The 24,500-nt window shown below is 35.4% G+C and overlaps 1 protein-coding gene across 7 annotated transcripts in view; it reads left to right on the top strand.

The window, feature by feature from the left end:
• Positions 1–24,500, top strand: part of LOC105838590 (pleckstrin homology domain-containing family G member 5) — a 149,592-nt gene that overhangs the window by 110,185 nt on the left and 14,907 nt on the right. For all 7 annotated transcript variants that reach the window (XM_036292321.1, XM_028193356.2, XM_028193359.2 and 4 more), the window contains 2 exons: positions 8,870–8,976; positions 17,957–18,093. In XM_036292321.1, the coding sequence (XP_036148214.1) occupies positions 8,870–8,976; positions 17,957–18,093 (244 nt within the window). The remainder of the gene's footprint in view (positions 1–8,869; positions 8,977–17,956; positions 18,094–24,500) is intronic.

Genomic DNA, 24,500 nt, shown 5'->3' with positions numbered 1-24,500 from the left:
ACGATCCGGAAGAGAAGAGAGAGAGGGAGAGAGAGAGAAACGTCCTTGCGTTTTCGGTAAAGCGTGTCTCGGACATGGAAATCGAACTGCAACCCCATATCCTAAATGGAGATCTCATGTCACTCGCTGAATTCGCAATGAAACCGGATTGAGTGCGCGGCAAGACAGTAATACGCAATTAAACGACGTTTCAATGGTCTACCAATATTTATTATGCGTTGAAATGCCGTTTTTATTCCGATAATACTAATAACAAATGTGTAACGGAGAATCGTTATTTCCTCTGCACCCGGCATGAAATACGCGCCAGTTATTTTGCGCCCCGCGTCGCGCTGAGTGCCGCGGCGGAACTAATTTCCTCCTCGACGATAAAAGAATGGTGTAGAAAACCGTTTACTGTAATTTAGCGTAATTTAGAGCGTTACAGGGGCCGGCCGTATCTATGTCGCGGATCAACGGCATTTTATCGCCTTAATCAACATTGTTTTATTTCTCCCGAGAGGCTATTACTGCGATTAGCATTTTTTTGTGTGTGTGAGTTTTATCGCCGGGCCGATCTCCGTAAATTAACAGGCAGATGATGCAAATGAGAGCGTTGGTATCTTTATCGACGAAGTATAAAATCCTTTTAAATAGTTAATCGTTTCCCATTTCTTCCCAAGATATTATACGCTTTATTACAAGGCATTATTTATTGAGTAAAATGTATAGTTTCACAGAAAAAATTAATCTGCTTTATTTCGATGGAGGATAACTTTTTTAAGGGAGGTATATCAGGCGATTAAAATTAAACGGCAAAAGAAAGCGATGTTTTTCAAACTTCGAAATTTAATCAAATAAAATGGGGAAAGCTCGACATTAAAAAAGGTATATTGTAGCTTGTACGAATGCAAATCTACAGTTGAAAGAAAACTTCCGCGTCACGTTTGCATTTTGTATGCTGAATCACGGTCTTGTAAACATTTCTTCCTGAATGGAATTATTTGACTCCGCAATTAGATTCCAGGATTAATAAGTGCATTAAGCCGCGCGGTTGCAATAGGAATTATGGAATACCGTTCGTTAACAAGGGGAGATAATCAAACTAACTTTAATTGCGCCAGGGAATTGTTCCGCGTCGCTGGCAGTTTCTGACATTTCATTATACCAGCCGGCCTGTTGTCATTTTCTTTGCTTGTGGTTGCTACGCATAAACGTCACCGGGTACATCCATAAAATTAATATGTCAATTCGCATAATCCTGCATCCGTGTGACAATCACGCAAGCGCGCAACGAGATTGCATGGAAAATGTGGGACAAAGCTTTCTCCTTCAAACAGCTCGTTGCTGCGTAATCGCTCGCGTCGCCGTAAAATTTTAGCCCGTCATTTCGACGAGTTTCACTCCGATGTTCTTCTGCTATTTCTTTTCAACTCTGTAAGAAAAGTTGCTTCTTGAGCGATACGAAAAAAAGGACGCCTTATCTCGTTCTCCCCAACCGGGCGCTAATTAATTTGCGCAATATTTTAAACTCCCACTCTAGGTACTTTTATCGATTCTTTTTAATTTTTCAGCGACTTTTGCAGAGTTTATCTCTTACTTTGCTTTTCTCTTCCAATTATAATATTAAATCTTAGATATTAAAATATGGAAGAATAAGAAGAAAGAAAGGCATTGTTCATATCTTAAATTATAACAGAGGAAAATATCGCTCGCGTTATTGCGTTCTTTAAACTTAATTGTTTCAAAGTTTCATTGCCTTGACGCTTCCTATATCGAGAGAATAAATAAATGTAGTACCATAGTATTACTATAGTTTATATATTAATTTTTAGAACCTACCTAATATTTATAGAGTTACTTAATATGAATTATGTTTGTTTAAACTATATTAAAGTTCTTATTATTGTAATATTAGTCTATGCAACTTAATGATATAGTTGCTATGAAATAAAGTATATTTCAATATAATAAATTATAAAACAATCATTATAAGCATCACTATGGGCATGGTTATTATTATCAATATTATTGTAATAATCACTATAAAAATAATAATCCTGGCTATAATTATTTTAGTATACAAATGTAGTCATAAATATCACATAATTTTTATCGGCGTATCTGTAGTGAAAAACGTTTATTTGAAGGAAGCAATTAATATAAGCAATTAGTGGCAAATTCTAATTGCAATCCTTGTTCTATTGTTTCGCTTTATCCTCGTGCACAACTTCGCGTACCCGCGGGCGAACATTATTCGCCATAATTTGCTCGATAATTCGAGCAGCTTTACACGGTCGGACATGTACACGTGTCACTGTTTCGTTTACATCGCACCCGTGGCACGTGAATAATTGGAACTTGGTGCAACTCGTACTTAGCGCAAGCTGCCACCAAACGATCAATCGCCGCGCGCCGTCGAGCACAGCCCCAGCTATTCAAGAGGACGGGGGTCGTCCCGTTGCGAAGGAACGGAACCTCTTTGTGTGATCCCTACGGCTGCGAGCAAGTAGTCGGAATACGAAATCCAGAGTCTGGAGAAAACTGCTGCTGCAGAGAAGCGGCGAGAAAATAGGACGAAACATGGAATCGCTATTAACCGGACTTCCAGTTTCGTAAAACTGCACGGTATCGTGTATATCGCGCCGGGCGATGGCCGGGAAATACACGCCACACTGTGTGAAACACTCGACGAAACCACCATGTAAACCACCGCCACGGTTTACTACTACAGTTTCAACGTTACATTTTAACGAAATGAAATGAGCACACATTAATTTCCAGCGTGACTTGGTTAGCGTGAAGTAACGAGCGAAGTAGAAGCTCGTTTATCAGCACAAAAATTTGCCTCTAAGTATATACAGCAAACTTTAGAAGCAGCGCGAACGCTAATCCACTCCTAAGTTATTGTCTGATGTTGCCAAGTCTCATAATACGTCGCATCAAGCTGTAACTCCCTGAAAAGGAAGCTTTTGCAATGCATGCTCGTCACGTCGTAGACAGGAGCATTGGTTAATTATATGAACATCTAATACCGACCGCGTATAATATTAACGAGGCTTAACATCGCCGAGAGAGCAGCCGGCAAAATCAAAAATGTATAAAGGAATTTCACAAGGGAATTTCAACCGACCGTATAAATCGAGCATTAATAATGATTTACGGACGCCGCTGTATATCGGGACGAGCGATATTTATGTGCTCGTTAATAACCATTGGTATTTATGTGGACGTTAATAACCAAACGCTGAGCACAATCGATAACTATCTCTGCATTTTTTATCTAATTTAGCTAATGAAATTACAGCTTTGAGTGTGCGGAAATAATCGCATAATTCTCTCTCTCTTTCTCTCTCTCTCTCTCTCTCTCTCTCTCTCTCTCTCTCTCTCTCTCTCTCTCTCTCTCATGCGATTTTAGATAACAAAATGGATTACGTGTTCTGATTTAATGAGAATACGTTGGAAATTACGTCGCGGTAACATGCTTATGTGTTTAAAATATCGTCACGCGAATAAATTTTCATAATTGTTTTGTTTTCTTTTGTTGTCAGCGCACACATATTTTGTGGCTTAAAAAATATATAAGTAAAATTTTTGTATTCTATTTTTTATCATTTTTATTTTATATTTTTGTTATCATTATTAAAGACTTTTTCATTACAAGTCTATGATTTTTATTTAATAGATATTTAAATTTATATATGTTACATACATTTATAGGAGGAATTATTTCATTTTTATTTGACCACCATCACTGTCAACGTCGTTGCAGTAATTCAGTAATTACAATGTAAAGGATATTCACAGAGGGAAGCACATGCCGTAAATTGTAGTATAGTACAAAGTAGTATAGGTCGTTTATTCATATGAAAGCGTCAGAGCTGAAGGAGCATTTCGCGTTGCAAAACTACCCGTATTTACCGGATTTATTCTCGTTGTCAGGGTCGCATCTTAATGGGCATAAAAATCTCTACGAATCACAAGAGAGTGTGAAATTACAGCAATTTTCTGGTCGACGGACAAGTGGCCGACGGAGGCTCGAGAATATAATAGCTCGTAGAAGAGAGCTTTTTCTAAAGCTCCATGGAATGAAGTCGATGGTTCTCACGCCCGCATCACCCGTCGTTTTCGGGAAATGAAATCGAATTAATAGATTTAGATCATGGTTACAAGTGAGCGTTTAACGATGCGAACGAGTGTAAAAGCTGTAATTTGCAAAGTACAGCTTTATCGGTATCTCTCATGCGGTCCTGTAAAGCTTTCGAGAAAATTAGAAGGTTTCCACATAAAAGTTACTCAATTGCGTCATTTCCACATATATTATCCTTTTTAACGTAAAACATTGGCTGGATAAAGAAATTTGTTTAAAGTTATCATTTTACAACTTTGTTTTTAATTAACAGTTGTTCGTTAATTTTAACATTAATTAAATTATGTTTTTTGCACGAATTATCCTATCATACATTCTCTTCATTGTAAAAAGTTTTATAGATTTATTCTTCAGATTTGACACTAAAAGACTATCAATTTCACTTACATAAAAGCTATCCAATTTTATTTATACTACAGTAACGGTATAAAGTTCACTATTTTCAGGAAAATTGTGTATCAAACCACAAACCGGCATGTGCAGATCGATAGGAGCTAAAGGGTAAACACTATATGAATGAGGTCTACATCTATATGTAATCTACTGAAATATAAGTGGACGTGTAGGCGTTGATTTGGACTACTTGCTGCGGCTACACCTACACGAACCGCCTATGACGTAAAAACGTGAAACGGCGATACTTGCGCGAAGTTGCTACGATAGAACGAGCATGTAATCAACCGGTTATCAAATATGAAATCGCAAGGGAAATGTGCACAGAAAATTTAACCGTCGATATTTGCAATTTGAATGAACAAGTAGATTAAAGCTCTGCACCAAAATGTTTTTGAAGCTCATTGCTCCTTTCCTCTACGCCGCGTTATAATTTTGCTGCGAAACTTAACAAAGACGTCGCATACTTTCGTTCAAAGTTGAAACACATTGTTAGTTTTATTCAAGTCACGTAATAATATTATTACGACGAGAATAGAGTTTGCCAAACTCTACAGCCCTCTGATAATTCAGCTTTCCATCTTTTAACGTCTTTTATTCTCGATGAAAATGGATTGACAGTTTTCTCACGTATGGATTATTAGATAAAAAATAAATTCGTCAGAAGGAAAAGTTTCTGAAAAATAAATTTGAGTCGTTTACGAGCATAGTCTTAAGAAAGTCACGATTAAAATTATGTAATCACATATCATAGAAAATATGGAAAAAAATATTTTCTTATACAATTAATGGTAAGGTATAAAAAACAGTCACATTATTTCGTAAAAAAATAAGTTTTATTTAATTATAAAGCACAAGAAAAGCATTAAAGCGATTGTCCAAGAAAAAAATCTACTCCCCGGTTAGTTACATACAAGAAACGCAAATATTTCTACTTTTTTTATTACACCTTATTATTTATAACCATGTTTTAAAGAAAAATGAGTATGAGAATAAATTTAAGATGTAATAAAAGACCCGTGAAAAAAGTCGTTATAAAGACAATCATCGTGAAAAATGATAAAGGATAATGTTACAGTGTCCCTCATAGAAAGCAAGACGGTGGAATTTTCTTTAAGTATCCACACGCGCGTTAGTATCATTGTCACGAACTTCCAAAGTATTTATTCTTACTTTGGAAAAGTCGGTGAATTACACGCATCCCCGAGGTACAGTAACGGAGTCCCGGATGTCCCTCGATTATCCCTTACCGAAACCCGAATTGATATTATTCAAACGTGGATCAGCAAAGTTACAATTGCCTCCGGAGCAGAGCCCTACGGAGATTTAAAAATAATCAATTTTTGTGACGACGCGATAAAGCATGCTGACGAAACGCAGGATTATCTCCTCTTCTAATTTCGTTTTTACGTAACGCGTATTTTCTTAAGAGTCACTAAAAAGAATCTACGATGAAAGATCGATGATTTATCTGAAATAAAAATTTGCGATTCTACGGCTTAGAATTATAAATTTTTATTTTACAAGAAATTTTTGTGAAATTTCTTGTTAAAAGCTTCAAATATCTTAATAATATAATCTAAAATTTATACAAAGAAAAGAAAATAAGATCTGTGAAAAATGTATAAATGTAGATTTTATTTCTAAAAGAATCACATTAAACCCTTTGTATTTAACAATAATAGTCGTGACAAAATAATGTGGCAACAAAACGCTTGTCTTTATAGATCTGTCTACCTTGATTACATGATATTTGCTAATTGCAACAGCTGTTGCTAACAGCTGTTGTGATTGTGCTTTGGTAATTACGGTAATGTTTGTTTTAAATATGTGCTGACATTTGTACAATTAGCTAGTCAACTGTGTTTCGATGCGCGGTTAGCACATAACACTCACACTTGCTAAGTCTTTATAATGAAAAGGAAAGTTCGATAATACAAAGTCCATGGAAGAACAATAAACAGGCTACAAGTTCTTATGTACAGTCTCTCTCTCTCTCTTCTCTTTCGTTTATATACTGAAAATTACATAGCCGAAGAAACACTTATGTAGCTAACATGCCTTATAACTCGCTTATGCATCCCACGTCGCAAAGTTCGCGCGCGAAATGTGTGTTACGACAGTTCAGGCGACTTCGGGATTCTCGGGGTTTCCGTTATGAGAAATCAGAACCGATGCCGTCCTTTACAGTCCAGATATGATTTATGCACATGATTTCCTTTGCACAAGCGACGCATTCGAGAAACGAAAAATGTATCCCGTCACACGGAACAGTTGTTATCTTAAATTTATTTCGAAATGTTACTATTAGAAAATACCGTCTTAAAAGTCGAGGGGCAGCCGACGAAGGCTTCTATCGTGATCCTCGCTGGGGTATCTTGATTTGATTACTTCTTTTCTTCGTCTCTCTTCGATGAATATTCTCTGCGAATCGTATGTGCGTGAATATGCGCGTGTGCGTCGTTTGTAGCCGGATCAGAGCGAGGTAAACTTAATTCACGGCGATGACAGACAACAATCCTTGCCGCGACGACGATTACTCCCGATGTGCCGCGTTTTAATATTTAATTCCGACTCTGCCAGCGGCGGCCTATCCAAGTGACTCGAATTTATGAGAGCGCCGCGTTCCTGCATTATTTATGAGGGTAAAAAAAATTGAGTTGAATGAGCGAACGTGGCGGCAATATTGAATTCAGGCGGACTGCCCGTGTTGCGGAGTAATCGCGGTAACGCGAGGGAGAGAAGACTGGCCGGGCCAATTTTCTAAGTTCTCGAGATGCGTATTAAAGATTGCACGCGGGCAAAACGTGAACGACGCGCGTTGCGCATCGACTTTCTTGCGCTATCTGCGTCAAGGATCGCCGAGACGCGCACAAATACAGGAATGTTTGCAACATGGGCGCGTGTACCATTCGTGCACCCATCATTGTCTGATTGCCAGAATAAATGTCCCAATTTGTTTGAAGCCTTGTTTATCGCGCCCTGAAATATGCAAAACTCGAGGCTGTGGTTCGATTGTAACCGTTCGAGAACATTGCGGCGGTTCTCTTTCTTCGAATTTAATGCCTCATCGCGAGCTGTGGATTTAAACGAAATTTAGATGGTTCAACTTTCGCTTTAAACGGTACATCGCAGCTTACTGGTTACGTCCGATTCTAAAGGGATTGCGATAAAGCCAAAATGTGCTCTATGTGCGGTAAAATTGTTTGGAGTTTCCTGTAGAATCCGCAGGGAGACGTTAATCAGCGAAATTAATCGTTGAGTTTTGCGTGCGTGAATTTATCAGCGTCATTTATTATTTTTTTTTTTTACACTCCAGCTGTCATTTCAAAAATATTTTATCTCGTAAACTGACGATATTTTATATTTCTGCGCGGTACATCACAAATTATTAATTCTAACAATTAGATAAAAAATCTTTATGAAATGCATATCTCCAGTTTAACTCTGTAGAAGAAGGTGGTGTTCCTTTGACTTGTTGTACCTTGACAATGTTATTCCGTGAAACTATCTATAAAATCGAATAGAAAAGGCTTCCGGATACATATCGCGTGCCGGTACAACGTTGCACCGACGTTTCCGACGTGCATACGGAAGCCCGTTCTGTTGGAAGCAACGTCAATGGTCGCGAAAATTTTATATCTAAAATATCTACTGAATATTTTATAAAATTGAAAATATGTAGCCTGCAAATTGACTATCAAAAGTGATACAAATTACAGCTGTATTAATAAGAAACTATACTGTGAGAAATTATTTATTGTTTTAGTAGTTTCAAAAGATTTCTTATAAAGTATTGCACATAAATATATTTTATCTTAAACTTGCCTATGATTGTTAATTTTTACATGTTTTACATAAAACTGTATATAATATAAAATTTAAAAATAGAAAAATATGAAAAAATATTTTTAAACTGCGTTTGTATTTTTAGCCATCAAAGTAAAACTCGTATTATTGAAAAATTTTTTAATTACTTCAAAGTATCATCTTCCTCTATTTCTTCTACGAGATTCTATCACGTACATTTTTTGCTAATTTATATGTATATTTAATGCATACAAATAACATTTTTTTAGACGTAAATATAAAATAGAAAGAGAGTTGTGACAAGAGCTGTCGTAAAATGAAAAACAAGTCTTAGCATTGATTTCTAGTTTTGAAATTATATTTTCTTCAAAATTATGCTCGATTAAATCTCATCTGCATTGATGATGAAAGCGAAACATTCGTCCGACTAGAAGTTATCTTAAACCGAGATTTTAATTACGAGAATATTAAGATCAGCTTCGCCCGAAGAAATTCAAGTTAATCGTGCTTACAGGCGTACTTCATTCTGATTTATAGGTATCCAGTAACGAATACTTCAGCGTCAGTTTCGAGGTGGGCGATGACGCCACGTGTACCTTCGACCGGGAGGAGTTTCTGCCGGCTACGCGGGGCACTTACCTGGTGTGAGTAAAAAGCATTATCGTATTCTTAATATTTCGTCCGCGTCGTCGCCGACGGCAATAGATTTTCACGTGTGTCGCGTCACGAATGGCAATGCGGCAATATTTACAGACGCGCACGGCCAAATCGCAATAAGCGCGTTCCGATCATCCATCGTAGATATTATACATTACGTCATGCTTATAGAAGAACCCAACGTTTGTCGGCACATACAATTTTCAATTTTGAAATTTGATATTTCAAATAATTAATTATTCGATTAAACTAAACTGTGATAAAAAGATCCTTTCTCTATATTTTTGTTCTGTGAAGAATTCTATGTAGTTTCGTTATAATAAGTGAAATATGAACACATTACAATGCCCAGCAAACATAAATTGGTATCGGCGGTGTAAATTACCTATACAACTTTATATTAAATTAATGAAAATATAATAGAAATAGAAATAAAGAAAATATAGAAATAAATAACCAATTGCAAAAATTAATTTCTTGTTAAAACATATCTTTTAAAGTTATTGTAATTATTGAATAGCAAAATGCTGTTACTGGAAAATTAAATGTAAATTATTTTAAACGTAGCTTGCTACACAATGTATAGAAATATTAAATATAAAGTTTGAATGTTCACACTTCTCACTGCCGCGAAATCAAGCTTGTTTTAAATATAAGTCAACATCTCTTGTCCTACATTTGATTTTATTTACCGTTTTATTATAACAAATTGTTCTTATTATTCCAAATAGATTTATTTTCGAAAGTTGAACATTAATACGAAATTTTAAAACTTATAAATTTATTTGCCTCTCTGTAAATCAAATTTTTCCCTTTCTTTATTGCAATACTTTTTTTTTCTAAAATTTTGGGAATAGTATTTGTATTATAAAAGATTGTGTAATAATACATTTCTTCATTATTTCTTTCGCCATAAACGGAACGAAATGTCAACTTGCCTCTTCTATAAACGAGTAAGAGGTCTCTCGTACGAAACCTTCTCGCCGACGCGAAAAATGCGCGCCGTCCGTGCTCGCGACATCATTGTTCCGTTATCTCTACGGCGGTCGATCCTGCAGGCGGATCACTTTCAGAATACTCGTCTCGACATCGACATCTTTCATTCCCCGTCTTGTCGTCGCGCAAGATTAAAATTCGCCCCTAATGCGAAAAATCCTCCTGTCTGCGCGATCAATAAGCGGTTCGTAATCATTACTTCTCCGTTCTATTTCTCCATAAAATTTTCACGAGGATGTAATTTCAGCTTTTGCGAGACATCTGCCGCTAGTGAAATTACAGTTGGCAAAACGATAGCGCTATTCGTCAATTATGTACAATGAACTTAAAATTTATTTCCATCATACGTGTGATATACGTAATGTTTCATTGCAACGCGGCGGTTTTCCGTGCGAGAGAGAATATTTTTCCAGAGCGCAAATCTTCGAAATCACCAATTTCGGCATGTGCATGTAACAACATTTTTGTTCAATTAATACCGTGGAGAAACATGCTTGGAATATATACCGCGTAATGCCCGTCGTTAAGGAACATTCCATTAAGTCTAGTACCATCGTCATGTATCCGACGTTGTTTAACGCCGACCGGAGATATGCCAACCGACCGCGTTACATCCAATCTCCTTTAGATTCATTCGCGAAAAAGGAGGGACGAGCCGACGATCCATTAAGGAAAGAAGGGGAGGAGAAAGGAAGGTACTTCTATTTTTGAGATCGTCAGGTCAGGCCCTTATTTCCTACGGTCGTCCGCTCTACTGGGTATACCGATTTATCACCAGTATCGACGCGAGGGAGAGCGGATTTACGGGTGCAAATAAATACGCGGAAAGAATTAACGTTTTGCTAAAGTATCTAAAAATTTAGACAGATACAGATGTGAAAAGATCTAATTTCATTAAACTATCAAAATGATTGCAAAGAACGTTCAAGCAAGACGAGCTGAATGCTGCAAAAAATTTTGACCCAGCCATCAGCCGCTTGAGCATCTCGCACAATTATTTTAATAGTTTAACAAAATTATTTTTAGATCTCTAGCCGATCAGCTGAATTTTTAGACGCCTTAGTAAAAATTTCTTTCCGCAGGCCAAGCTCGTCGCCGCGTTCGTGGTGCGTTATAACATAAATGTGACAAGGGAGGAATAAATCGCGCCACGCACCGGAAGTGCGCCTTGCCTCATAATCAAGAGCACGTCCAATTTATCTTGACGATTTATCCACAACGGGAGACCTCTTGCCCCGTTTATTTTAATCAGCGCATCAGATACACGGGACGCCATTGCTCATCCGCGAGGAGAGTTTCCTCGCGAGCGAGAAAAGAGGGAGACACGATATTAATACGAGCGAGAAAAGTTTTTCTCCGCACAGAGGAAGGATGTCATTTTGCATTGCGCGCACGCCGATTACACGGCGATCCGTCCCGCAGCTCTTTTTTTTTTTCCTTTTCGCCTCGCGCGCTTCGCGAACTTCTCGATTTTTTTTTCGAGAGCTAGTAATGAATTAGCGAGCGAAATTTTTCCCGGCGGAAAATTTCCGACGGAGGTAAGCGAAATGCACTTCAAAACGCCGCTGTCTCAGAAACGACACCGCTCCCGAACTTTCGAATAAGCCCGGCCATTTAGCGCCCAGCGATCAAGTCACTTCAATAGTCGACGCGAATATTTATAGAAAAACTTTTGGAAACTTTAGATTGATAACGAGCACAGAAGGTTGCCTTTCAAGAAAATTGTACCAGATGATGCCCTTAGTACGCTTTTACTGCCGATATAGATAACTGTTACTTATATTGAACAGGCCAGTTTTTTTTTAATTACATGCTAATTGTACATGAAAAGAAAAATTTTGCTAAAGCGTGTAACAGTTTGGACGAACACTGATCTAAAAATTATTTTTGTTAGTCCATTAAAATAATTATTTGGGGCACTTAAATTAATTGCTAAAAATGTTAGAACTTTCTACAGCATTGCTCGTAATACTTGAGCGTCCTACATAATTATTTTAATATTACAACACAATTATTTTCAGGCAAAAGTTACTGATAAATTAAACGTCGACAAATTGACCGTTTTTCGGCATCAGAAAAAATATTAGTTACAGCTACTCTAGAAACTCATCGAGGCTTTGCACTCATACTTATACTTTGAAAAAAATTGTTCTTGCCGCGTAATACATTTTCAATTTACCTTTGAAAAAACCACAAATGTCCGGTACTTGCTGTGAGCACTTCTTTTATTCTTCCAGCGTGATAAGTAGCTCAAAAAAAAAAATAAACACGCTGTATTGAACGGACAATACTACACGAGAAGACAGTAAACCGTTGCTGTGGCGCGCGAAAGCGTATTAGATCTTCAACTAGATTACTCTTAATTACCAAGCATTGTTAGGCGGTGAGCTGGGAATTGCATAAAGCCCGTGCGCACTTCGCCTTTATCCGCCTCTCTCTTTCTCTCTCTCTCTCTCTCTCTCTTTCTATATATATATATATATATATATATATATATATATATATATATGTATATGTATATTTATATGTATGTATATATAAAATCTGCCGCTCCTGCGGAAAAATTTTGATTCCGCGAACCTCGGAAGCGCGACTACGCAGTCCGTATAAAAAGCACTTCTCTATCAACACAAGATCTTTCTTGTCCCGGATCGCGCGGATTGTTTTTGCATCACTCGTAATGATCTCCCGAAGCTATACCACTTACATTACAATTAAACGCGCGTTGCGATCCCCCGCGGGAGTCCAGAAAGGGAGGAAGATTTCAATTCTTTTGATTCCGAAAGATTCAATTTGGCACTCTCTCAATACGTGATATCTTTCAGAACAAAGAAAAAGAGAGAAACGGTACACACAATATATAAATCAGACAGTGATTTGCTCTCGCTTGAATCTCTCTTCTTCATTTGAGTTTCTTTTTTCTCCTCTCGATCGAAATTTATTCTGATTTCTAAATTTAGATCCCCGAGATGAATATGCGCGTTATTAATGTACGTGTATTGATTAATTACTCGATGGACAAGAAAAGATCGCAAGCGACGGGTGTATTGGCAAGGCATCGAACGCGCTTTTCCCTCTTTTTCCTCTTCTATCCCTCGCATTCGAAAGTATCTCGCGCCAGCAGTCGAACATCGAAGAATGTATATTAACGGCAAATATCGCTGCGTCACTCACTTCGAAATGGCATACCGCCATTTAGAATGCGACGTGCGCATATACAGACGCGCACACGTGCATACCCAGTAGTTTGTGGGTGACCGTCGCATCAGCCAGTGATTTATAGCGATTTAATGCGGCCGGATACGTTCAATAAACATGAAGAAGGGGGCGCGAAAAAGGGACAGTTCTGTTCGAACGATGTGTCTCGCGATTGTATAGAAGAAAAAAATATTGTCGAATAAAGGAAGATTCTGTGCGTTGCGAAGATGTCTTTTTTCCCTCTCGTACGAAGACTAAAACTCGGTGAACATTATTTCATAGTAGTACGAACAAGTGCGCTCAAGGTAATCATCGAACTTCCTTTCATTTGCATTTCGACAAAAAACTGTCTGAAAACATCGTCATACTTAAAATTAAACAGCAAAATTATTTACACAATAGTCATACAGCAACAAATCTGTGATTTTATACCACGACTTAATGTAGTCTTTCCTATTAAAATTATTATTACGTTTATTATTTATGTTTTTGAAGAATCTTGAATTGAGCTTTTTTTAACTTTTTCAATCTACGAAATAAATTTACATTGATATTGATTGAACCTGAAGTATATGAAGACTTAGAGGATATCCGTAAACTTTATTCGCAATATTTCGACGTATATAAAATTCGATGTTGAATTAATATTCCGTTTTATTAAAAAAAAAAAAGTACTCTCCTGTTTCAAAAGGCGAAATGCTTGAAAGTTTAAAAAGCGATATTCACGAGTGCCACTCTATCCAACTGAAACGAAATCTGCAAAGCCTGTAGAACGCAAAATGTTAAAAAAAAAAAAAAATTCCGCCGAGTGAAAACAGAACCACCAAACGGAGTGACGATTCGACTTTTAAGTACTTTGAACGAGCCACGTGCGCTGCTTTCGATTTCATGGCGTTGCGTCACCGGTTTACTCCACTTGCATTGACACACGATGCTACTTGCTCCAAATTTTTAGTTCTGCGAATCTATAGCCCGACCTTGACGCGATTGCGTCATTCAGATTTTTTATTTGATATCTTTTGCTGATATTGATGAATTTTTTAACGATCTCCAACTAACTGACGTTTCATGCTTCAAACGAATGTACACACACTCGCGGAAACAATGCAGGAAGTATTCACTGTTATCTAAAAAAAATTATCTAAATAATAAAAAAAAACTTTCTTACCTTTATCTAGATTATCTAATAATAAATTTCTTCATTTCTTTACCTAGATTATTAAACAATCTAGATATTCTACATCTTAGATAAAAGAAGTGCTAATTTTTTTTTTAAAGATCAAAGCATATGAAATATATTTATTCCATCAGACAAATTAAGCGAATTATTTCGACAAGAAAGACGCGACCATTAAAAAAAAGTTTTTGTTTTAATATATATTACAGTTAACGCATTAAGAAACGAAGGGAGCACTATAAAACGTACGAAAGATTAAATAATATATTATTTGTAGGAGAAGCGGGATTTGTGTAAAGTGCGGATGAATAATTGATTTCTTATTCCCCTCCTCCGAATTCCGACGGAGTTTCTGCTGTGTCACTGTCTGCAGCGTTTATGCCTTCTTCGAGAGAGAATCTTTGTTCCTTACCCCATTATTTCATTAGCCACACCTCTTCCTTTTGAAATAGGCCGCCGGAATAACCGGAGTGATATTCCGGAAACGAGGAGGTAAACTTTAGGCTATTAGAGAGCGGTCGTTAATGTAAAATTACGATATCGCGTCCTTCCTTGAACTCGGTTAAACAAAATAAAGTGACAGTTTCAATTACGAGTCTTACCTTAATTATGGTTTAAATTTGCAAAATTAAATGTTTTACGGATATACATATGTTAATAAAATTACAGAAAATTGACTCATAATTAGAGAACTTTATATATAAACATTGTTGAATATTTTTCTAAAACTCTGTACACTCTGCATTTATTAAATATAAAATATTTTGTCTTTGAAATTATAATACGCACTATTGATATTGATATTAACTCTTTCTTAAATGTTTAAAAATTAAATTTACATGAATTAATAAAAGTTACTTTAATCTTAAATAGTCATTAGAACTGACATTTTAAATTACGAAGTATATCTTTTTATACATTAACGTACATTACTCGCGATATTTCCCAACAGTTTAGGAATATTGGCATATCATTATGATCATTAATATAATCTGTCTAACATTATTAGAGTTAATATTATTATAATCTATCTAACTTATGTCAAATGCATTAAAATATTTCGGATGCAATAAATTTTAACAATAAATTGTATACATGCTTTCAATTTGCAGTCATCTATTTGATTTGCCATCACGCATAAAACAATAATTAAATGTAAATCAATCCAATTATATTGACTGCTTTTCCTGAAATTTGTCTTGATTCTTCCATATCGTTTGCTCGTTAATTATGTAATTTCTGATTGTTTCGCAAATTAACGTATTTACAAACTTCTATGGTAAAAATAGTGAAATATTTTGGGTAATTTGCATCGTCACGAAGGGGCACGTGGCAATAATTGTGTAATTTGGCGAAGTTCTCGCGTGTTTGTGGTGTGGGGTGAATGGAAAACGAGGGCAGTAAGTTTTATCCCTTAAGACGAGGGTGTGCTTAATAATTTCTGATTCCTCGACTTGGCAACAACTTAGTCACCTCGTCTGGTTACCTAACTCTGCCCGTCTCCGAGAAAGCATCAGGGTCGATGTTACATATTCGTGTATCGCATCAAAGTGCAACCAGGTATCGTTTTCGCGATTTGTCAATATAAGTTCTTAACTTTAGCTTTCTGAGATGTATATTACGTTTCGGTGTTTCACAAAACAGCTCGCGAAAAGGAATCTTTTAAGGGGAAATAGTAAGTAGAAAAAAACCAACTTTTACATTTTTTTTTAATACTGAATATCTTGTTTTAAATGTCTTGATTATGTAAATCAAACTTTATTTAAATCCGAAAAAATAAATTACAGAATTATAATGTTGCGGGATTTCTACTGTGACATTAATACACATAGTTAGTGCTGTTAGATGTTTTAAAATTTTTTTGTCACAATACGACGTCTATTGAATAATGGATGGCTATCGTATGTCATATGTTTCGACTAACGATTAATCATTAGATAAAAGAGAAGTAACATTCATTTCAATCAATACTCTTTACGAATTTATCTTTAAAATGTGTTTTTTTCTCGAAATAGTTTTTAAAATTGTCTCAAAAACTATTCGATTGACTAAGTACATTTTTTTCATTATTTAATCTTCCACTTTTGGAATTTTTAAATAAAAATATTTTATTGACAAAAGCACAATTGTTTTTTTTTTTTTTTTTTTACAATTATAATTTATGAAAAAAGAATATTTGAAAACCTTTAGTAGATTTAAAATTGTTTAAATATTCTTAAAACATTTTTTATTTTAAAACATTCTGAATTTGGAATGCTGTAATGACCGCATTGCAAGTATGTTTTAATGAGCATCCTCCTCAATAGCTGCAACCATTATGATAAATTGGCATGAAGAAATCTTTTAATACTTATAGATAAAAGTATATTATATTTAATAAAGAAAAATCTTTTATTTGATTTTATTACTTTTTTCTTTGAAAATTTCTGAAAAATATTTTTTACCTCTTTTAAACTACTATCTCTCTCCATAACACAACAATACAACAGATTACTGTTTTTTTTAAATCATGGCAAGACCAAATTTCTTCATGGAATTGATATTTTGCTTAATATACATGAAAGCACAGAGTGGAATATCATCGAGAGGAACAATAAATACGCCGAAGTTGCATCGAGTATTTCTCTGAAACAGATCGGCCAGGAACTTTCGATTCTATCGAAACAGATTCGCAATACGTAAAACTGACGACTAAGTGTTTTGAACTAATAACAGAGTTATTTTACGAAACTTGGACAGAAAAGCATTTAGAAAAAATGACTATGAGCAATAAGAGACTATAATTTTGCTGGACGAAAAGGCGTATCATTTTAATGTCACTCATAATAAAGAAAAATAATAACTTTTCTGCGCGTTTAAGATAAAAAATTCTTTAAAACTTTTAAAAAAATTGTATAATGTATTATTAATTCCCCCCGTGCATCCTGAAATTTTTTTATTCATTAATTCTGCAAATTTTGGATGATATACGGTATATAATTCCTCTCATTAGAAATTTAAGTGCGGTATTTTGTGGTCAAATTTATTTTTAAAAGATCATACTATGCCTTCGCTCGAAGTTGAAATACTGTTAAACAGTGCGAGATATTTCTTTACAGATTTTGCGCGAGGCCTTTTTAAGGGATATTCCTTTAATCGTCGTAATCCGACTGAAAAGCGCCTGAAATTTAATTATCTGTACTTTTATTCTCAAAAGTTCAGGGATTATGCGGACGGACAGATCGTAGCGGGAAGTAAAATTCGCATTTATTCGACGAGAATTAAAATTCGTGTTTCTCGGCGAGAGCTTCGCGGCCGCTTTATAAATTATCTTGCAATCGCTGCGGTGATCGCGATGGCGATTTAAACTGAGAGCCAATTTTTCAAAAGATGTTCTTGAATTTTCCACTTTTAATTAATTCACTGATATAAGCGTTAATTTTTTTTTTTTATACGTCTGTGATACGCGGATCGATTTACCGTTGTACAGTGAATCCGGATGGCATTAAAACTCGATGCTTTGTTACGGGAATATCTCGATGTATTTTCGCCGAAAGGTAAAATCATCGACGAAAGAATATTTTTGCGTCTAATTTGTTGCGTTACGTACGTTACAGGGATGTGCTGAGCCCGGCCTGCGAGCGTCGTGGTGTCGATTTATCGCGCGTCGAAGTCCTGGACAGTTCCTCGACGCCATTATCGATACTGACGACAGACGCCTCCACTCTCGGCGGAAAACATCTGCGAGTAATCGGTAAGATTGCTTATTTTATAAATAAGATAAATTGCTAACGGACCCAATTACTGACAATGTATTTCAAAATACTGAAAATTTGATCTTGAATACTTTTTTGTGTGATTACATATAAATTCTATTATTATATTATGACGTAATTATATAAAATATATATAAATTGTATTATTACATAATTATATAATTTTAATTCTATATAGCTCTTGAATTCTTAAAGAATCTACTTTATTGATGTTATGACATTTTATTAAAAGTGAAACTTCTGTCTTGTAATTTAAAAAGAATCATTGAAGATTGACGTTTCAGTATTTGGGACATTCAAAGTAATTGGACCAATTATTTGAGATATGCAAACTTTCGAATCGAATCAGATGAGCAATAATTATCGGATCCGGATTGTTTGACATTAATTTTCACACGTGCTTTCGATATTGCCCGATACTTGGTTTCGACTACCATAATTAATTAATTATTAATGGTGCGTTGGAACGCTTTGGCTCATTTGCGGCTATGCGAATATATCGAGCACAATTAATTATTCTACGCCGAACGAGACGGTGTGGCTGATTCCCGCGGTTTATTAATCTGCAATCGCAAGACCTGGAGTCGAGTTGAACGAAGTTGAGTGACATAAATCGCGAGTGCATCATACGCGTCGAAGAAAATCCGCGTTTTCGACAGAAAGACAGTATAGACAGCTGTCGTAAATCGTTGAGGTATACGTCAAATAATGGAGTCTGTGATATTTATATCACAGAACGGATTTCAGATTAAACTTTCCCAGAGACGTTTCTCTCTTTCTCTCTCTTTCTCTCTCTCTCTCTCTCTCTCTTTCTCTCCGCTGACGATATTTTAGGAACGTACTTAGCTTCCCTTCAGGAAGGATTCCGGCGAATTTCTTTTCACTGCGCCTTTATTTAATTCGATTCTTTTTAGAATTTTCGAAGAGTACACTTTCTAGGACGTTCCCTACGACATTGAAGAGGTCTGCGAATTTTCCTCGTACACTTTTTTAAATGCTTGAAAAATACAGAGCACGATATATGGGACTCGGCTGGGTTTACCTAGTTAGGCTGTATAATCGGCTAGGGCGCAAAGTTAATCGATTAAACGTGCGAAATAATTTAGCATCTCTGAATTTGTTAAATCATCACGGATCACGCACAGACCGTTCCCTCCGCTTCGCCTGATTAATTTAATTGTCTTCCGGCGACTTGAGGCAACGAAGATATCCGCGGCGATGACAGTCGAGGATTTGAAAGAACTTAATAGATAATGAAGAGCGGACGAGTAATTAAATTCACCTCTTTCGCAGTCTAGTCAAACGAAAAATGAAAGCTGGACGGACGAAGTTGGAGGGAAAAATCCTGAGAAAATTCTCTTTTCTTGTACGTGTATTTTTTAAGTATTACGAAATACGTTTTCCTTCCAACAAATATTGCATAATTTAATTTTTGATAGATAACTAGAACAAGTTATTCCAAACAAATTCTTACTGAATATTATTTCTAGGCACGTATTATGAAACTGATCGGAATGTGAATTCTGATCGGAATTATTCCATTTCCTATAGAGAAAATACAATAGAAATCTAGAAAATAATTGAATAATTCCGATTGGAATCCAATTCGAAAAGTTTCACAATACGTGCCCTGATCGAAGATCGTGTTATCGCAGACAATTGAAAGATTTCCAACAAAAACCAAACAAATTCAAAAGTAAATTTTCAGAAAATAAAATAAACTTCTCTTGAAAATAGTTTATTATGTAAATATGATAATTTCTCTTTGATATTACAGATGTTAGAACAGAGTTGTAGAAGGTTTTGATTAATGTTTTGACGATTTATTCAAAGAAAGAACAAAGTTAAAATTTCTAGACTTAATCCTTGCAAAAATTTTATATTTACGATGTATTTGTATTTATATTTCCTGTTTTCTCTTTGATTCTTGTAGGAATAAGAGTTATACACAAGATGACGCTATTAATAAGAAATAATGAAGTGTCCAGATTTTTCTAAACATAATGTTGTTTGGTTTTTGTAGAAAATATTTCATTTGAATTCTATTCGACGTATTTAAAATACATTGGCCGTCACAATTATCTCTGCTACAATTTAATTACCATCTTTATTAACTACGTTTGGTTTCTGTATCTCTTTGTAACAGCGTTATCTTAACCCCTTCGTATACTGTCGCGCGTTAGATGCAGCTGTTCCGCAAAAAGAAAAATAAAAGAGGAAAAGATAGGGAAAACGATGCGCCCGAGGAATCTCTGGGAATTTAAACACATTTATATCTGTTCGAATGTACGTGTGAATAAACCGCGAGAGCATCCGGGCCGCTATCTCTGCTCTCTCATCCCCCTGTGTCTCTAAGATATTTGAAGTGCAATACAGCTGTGTGTGTGCGTGTGCGTGTGTGTGGGGGGGGAGGGTGTGCGCGCATGCAACAATGCATCTTAATGTAATAATTTATTGAGCCAATAAATTTTGTCGTTGATATTTTCTGCGCAATACGGAATTCTTGCACGCAGAAGACAGAGAAAAAAAGCGAAAAAGAGAAAGAGAAAAAAAGGTAGCGAAACGTGTTCGCGGACGACGTCTGCATAATCCTATCGAGACGAAAAGTGGCAAGGAGGAGCAATAGAACGGCAATAGAAGGGCTAAACGCGACTTGACGTTCTCACAGAAAATTTTCTCAGTCACTTAACGCCGCTATTTCGTTTCCATCGTGATTTCCCCGGTGAATTTGACCCTGAGAGAGGCGCGCGCGTACACACACATTGGGGAAAGGAGGAGGAAGGTCGCAGATTCCACCGAGTGATTTCGAGAGAGCAGAGCGCGGATCGTGCACCGCCACCTGATGAAAGCCTCCGCGTGGAATGGATACGAATAACGTGTACAATGTCTCGCGTTGAAATAGCATTGTACTTGCTACACAACTGTATGCCGCACGGGGGTTTAAAACCGTCGGTGTTTATATCGCGAACAAGCATCTCGCCAAGGATGTTTTGCTACAGAATCCCAACTAAAAATTATCGAAATTTGAAGCAGTGTGTGTTGTACATACAGTTTTTGCAAGATAAATTAAAATTGAAAATTAATATCCATGCTTTACGTAAACTGTGTATATATGAAAGATGTATGAATAATATATATATTTTTTATAATAGTTTTATAATTTATTTACTTGTTATTAAAAATTAAATTATTTTTTAAAATGTTTTTTTTTATAAAAACTCAATTTTTTGCAAAGTTTTATGGCGATTCTCAGCTTATTTTGTTCTGTAAATAAATAAACGAGTAAATACAAAACAATCATCTTTGATATTTAAAGGATTTATCTGAAGGATTTAGCTGAAAAAATGCAAATTTTTATCATTATTTCTTTTCTGCAGTAAAGCACATTTCTCCTTCTTATTGAAATAATTTTTGATCCAGGTTAAGAGAATTGTTTTAAATCAAATTTCTTTTTTATTTTTAGTTTCAATTTTTACATTATTATTACATTCTTATACAGAATACTGCTCAGAGAAAAAATTACAAACTTTGAAGGCATGTAACATTTATTTTATCATATTAAAAGAAAGTTTAAATAAACTAATTAATATTTATCCAAATACAGGCGATGGTGAAGATAAGAAGATACGATTCAATGCGACGAATTCGCTATGAGTGCGTTGTGCAAACCCATCAGCGTAGATTAGTTTTATGAAAGGCATGCTCTTTCTTAGACAAACAAACGTTATTGGGAATGTATGTAGAGGAGAATTTATCGGCACTTCAACGGAGCTGAACATATCTCGGAAACTTCTACTCTATTTATTAAACAATGCGTCATATGTTTGCTATGAGCGAATGCTTTATATTTAATCAATATACGTAAACCTTTACTATACAAGTCATTGAAATGGAAGGAAATTACGTAGAACGTTTGTGCTGTAGAGATAACACACAAAACTATTCCAATCTCAATAATATTGATTTTAGGAAGTTTATTAATCCTCCGTCGACAACATGTAATTTCGCTCCTTCTGTCAGCAATCTGGACCTTTGCCCAGAGGCAGTCTAAGTTTTTTTATACTGTTCCGAAATGTATAAAAATCTGAAAAGATGCTCGTATGCTTGTAAAAGTTTTAACGAGTTTTTACCGTCATAGAAGTTGGAATGTATTTTGCTTAATTTTTCAAATTCAAATCTAGATAAAAACATTGAAAAACGTAATTTTTGCTTAACAATTTATAACTTTTATATGAACATATTTTTAAAATATTGTTATACTATAATATTTGATAATATGTCAGAAAAAGATAATGTAATAATGTTGATTCAAAAAAATTAAATCATTTGGACATTTGCAAATGAAGATTTTTTTATGTGAAAAACAAAATTAAATTTTATTTAAGAAAAAAAGATAATAAAATTATTTTTATAACAGATTAATATATATTACCGAATTTATTTTATTTTTATAAAATTTACTATAAAAATAAAATATATAAGACATGTTATTCCAAAGAAAAATCTATGTATTTTTTTAACTTTAAAATTTACAATAAAAAAAGGTTCTTCAAAGATCCTGATCGGAATTGCCCGAGAAGTTTGCAAATTTTTTTTCTAGAACGTATAGGATGACTATCTTTTTGAGAATATTGTAAGCTTGGACTAAAATACGTATGCATATAAATGCAAGCAAGCGTAATTCCAGTGCGACGATACAACGGTACGCATTGACCATGTCGGAAAAATGTTCAATTTCCTCGCCGTCGGACTCGGGTAGAACGTAATCAGGATACGCTCACCCGCGATCGACAGATCGCCAATAATATTCTTTACAGCTGAAAGTCGCCGGGTTTTTTTGTAACCCTGCGCCGCCGAGATGTCGGCAACAGGCCTGGGGGAGAGGGAGAGGATCGTAATATTATTCAAGAGCGAGACGCGAACCACGCGTCGTCATGTGGCGCAAAATTAATGAGCCGAAATGAGAAAAAGAGATACGTTACCTCCGAGAAAAGGAAGGATACGCACGAATGTAACAGCTGCTTCATGAAATTGTCACGGCGTGCACGGTGCGGCGAGCAGCTGCTACATTATTTATTGCCATCATTCTCTGAGGTTTAAAAAATTCGAGTGATAAATTCATATAAATGTCGTAGTCAGAATATGTAGATATATATTAAAGTATTTATTTCTTAATGTTAATAACAAATTTAATAGCACAAACTCTACGTGAACGGCATGTTCTTCGATTGCTCCATAATCAGTAGTAGTAACTGACAATAAGTCAGACAGCCGTTACTACTTTCTCCTTGTCCTGAATATAAAATCTACTTTAAGGAATCTATAATTCACCTCAGATTTTAGAAAGAAAAAAGAGAGAGAGAGAGAGGAATTAAATTTATTTATTTATAATTTTATATGTCGTTTGTTTTCTCTGTATGCTTTAATTATTAAAATATACACATGTAAAAAATATACGACATATAAAATTATTATGAAATTCTTATAATCTTAAAAATCTTATTAAATCCGCTGTTATTCAACCCGTTTTGTGTGTTTTATAGTTTGTTTATATAATTTGATGATTCTATGTATATATAATTTATATTTAGAATAAATTTTTATTTTTATTTTTTGTGATTTGTACAATATGAAAAATATTTGAAGAATCAAAAATGTACAAATGTTACGTCATTTATATATACAATGTGTAGAATTTTATCCTAAATACAAATTACAGAATTGCCGAATTACAGATATTAATTATCCACATAAAACTACGTAACTTATAATATAAAGCACAGGCATGAATAAAATTTAAAATATAGCCGTAAGAATAAGCATAATGCGCTCTGTTTACATTAAAATCAGGATGTTATCAATATCACAGGATGAAAAAAAACATTTAACAAAATTGTAATATTATGTGCGAGAAGTTTATTAATTTCGGAAAAAATTACTGAGACGTGGTAATCCCAAGTCGGAAATATGAGGATACTACTTCTATCAAGGAAATAAAGTGCTGCAAAGAAGACTTTCATCTGCGCACGAACGGACGGAATCACATCGGAATTGCGATGGGTGACGACAGCGTAGTTTTTTTTTTTTTTTTCCGTTTAATCAGACCGGACCGAGCGAGGAGTTGTCGCGTTGCGATGAAATCAAATCGAAATTAATCTGCAGGAAGTTTCGCATGTCCGAGGAATTGCAACAGGAACACTCGATCATCGTTAGGGCCCAGATGTTGGTGCGACGGTCGTCCTGGAGGCAATATAGGAGAAACGACAACTCCCTCTCTCTCTCTCTCTCTCTCTCTCTCTCTCTCTCTCTCTCTCTCTCTCTCTCTCTCTTCAGATGATTAAAATTCGAAACTAACTAAATCCGTAACACGGCGATTGCAGACGTT

Source organism: Monomorium pharaonis, chromosome 9 (genome assembly GCF_013373865.1).
Source record: "Monomorium pharaonis isolate MP-MQ-018 chromosome 9, ASM1337386v2, whole genome shotgun sequence".
In the NCBI taxonomy this organism is placed as follows: domain Eukaryota; kingdom Metazoa; phylum Arthropoda; class Insecta; order Hymenoptera; family Formicidae; genus Monomorium; species Monomorium pharaonis.
Note: the sequence above shows the minus strand (reverse complement) of the source record. Positions and strands in the feature narration are given on the sequence as shown.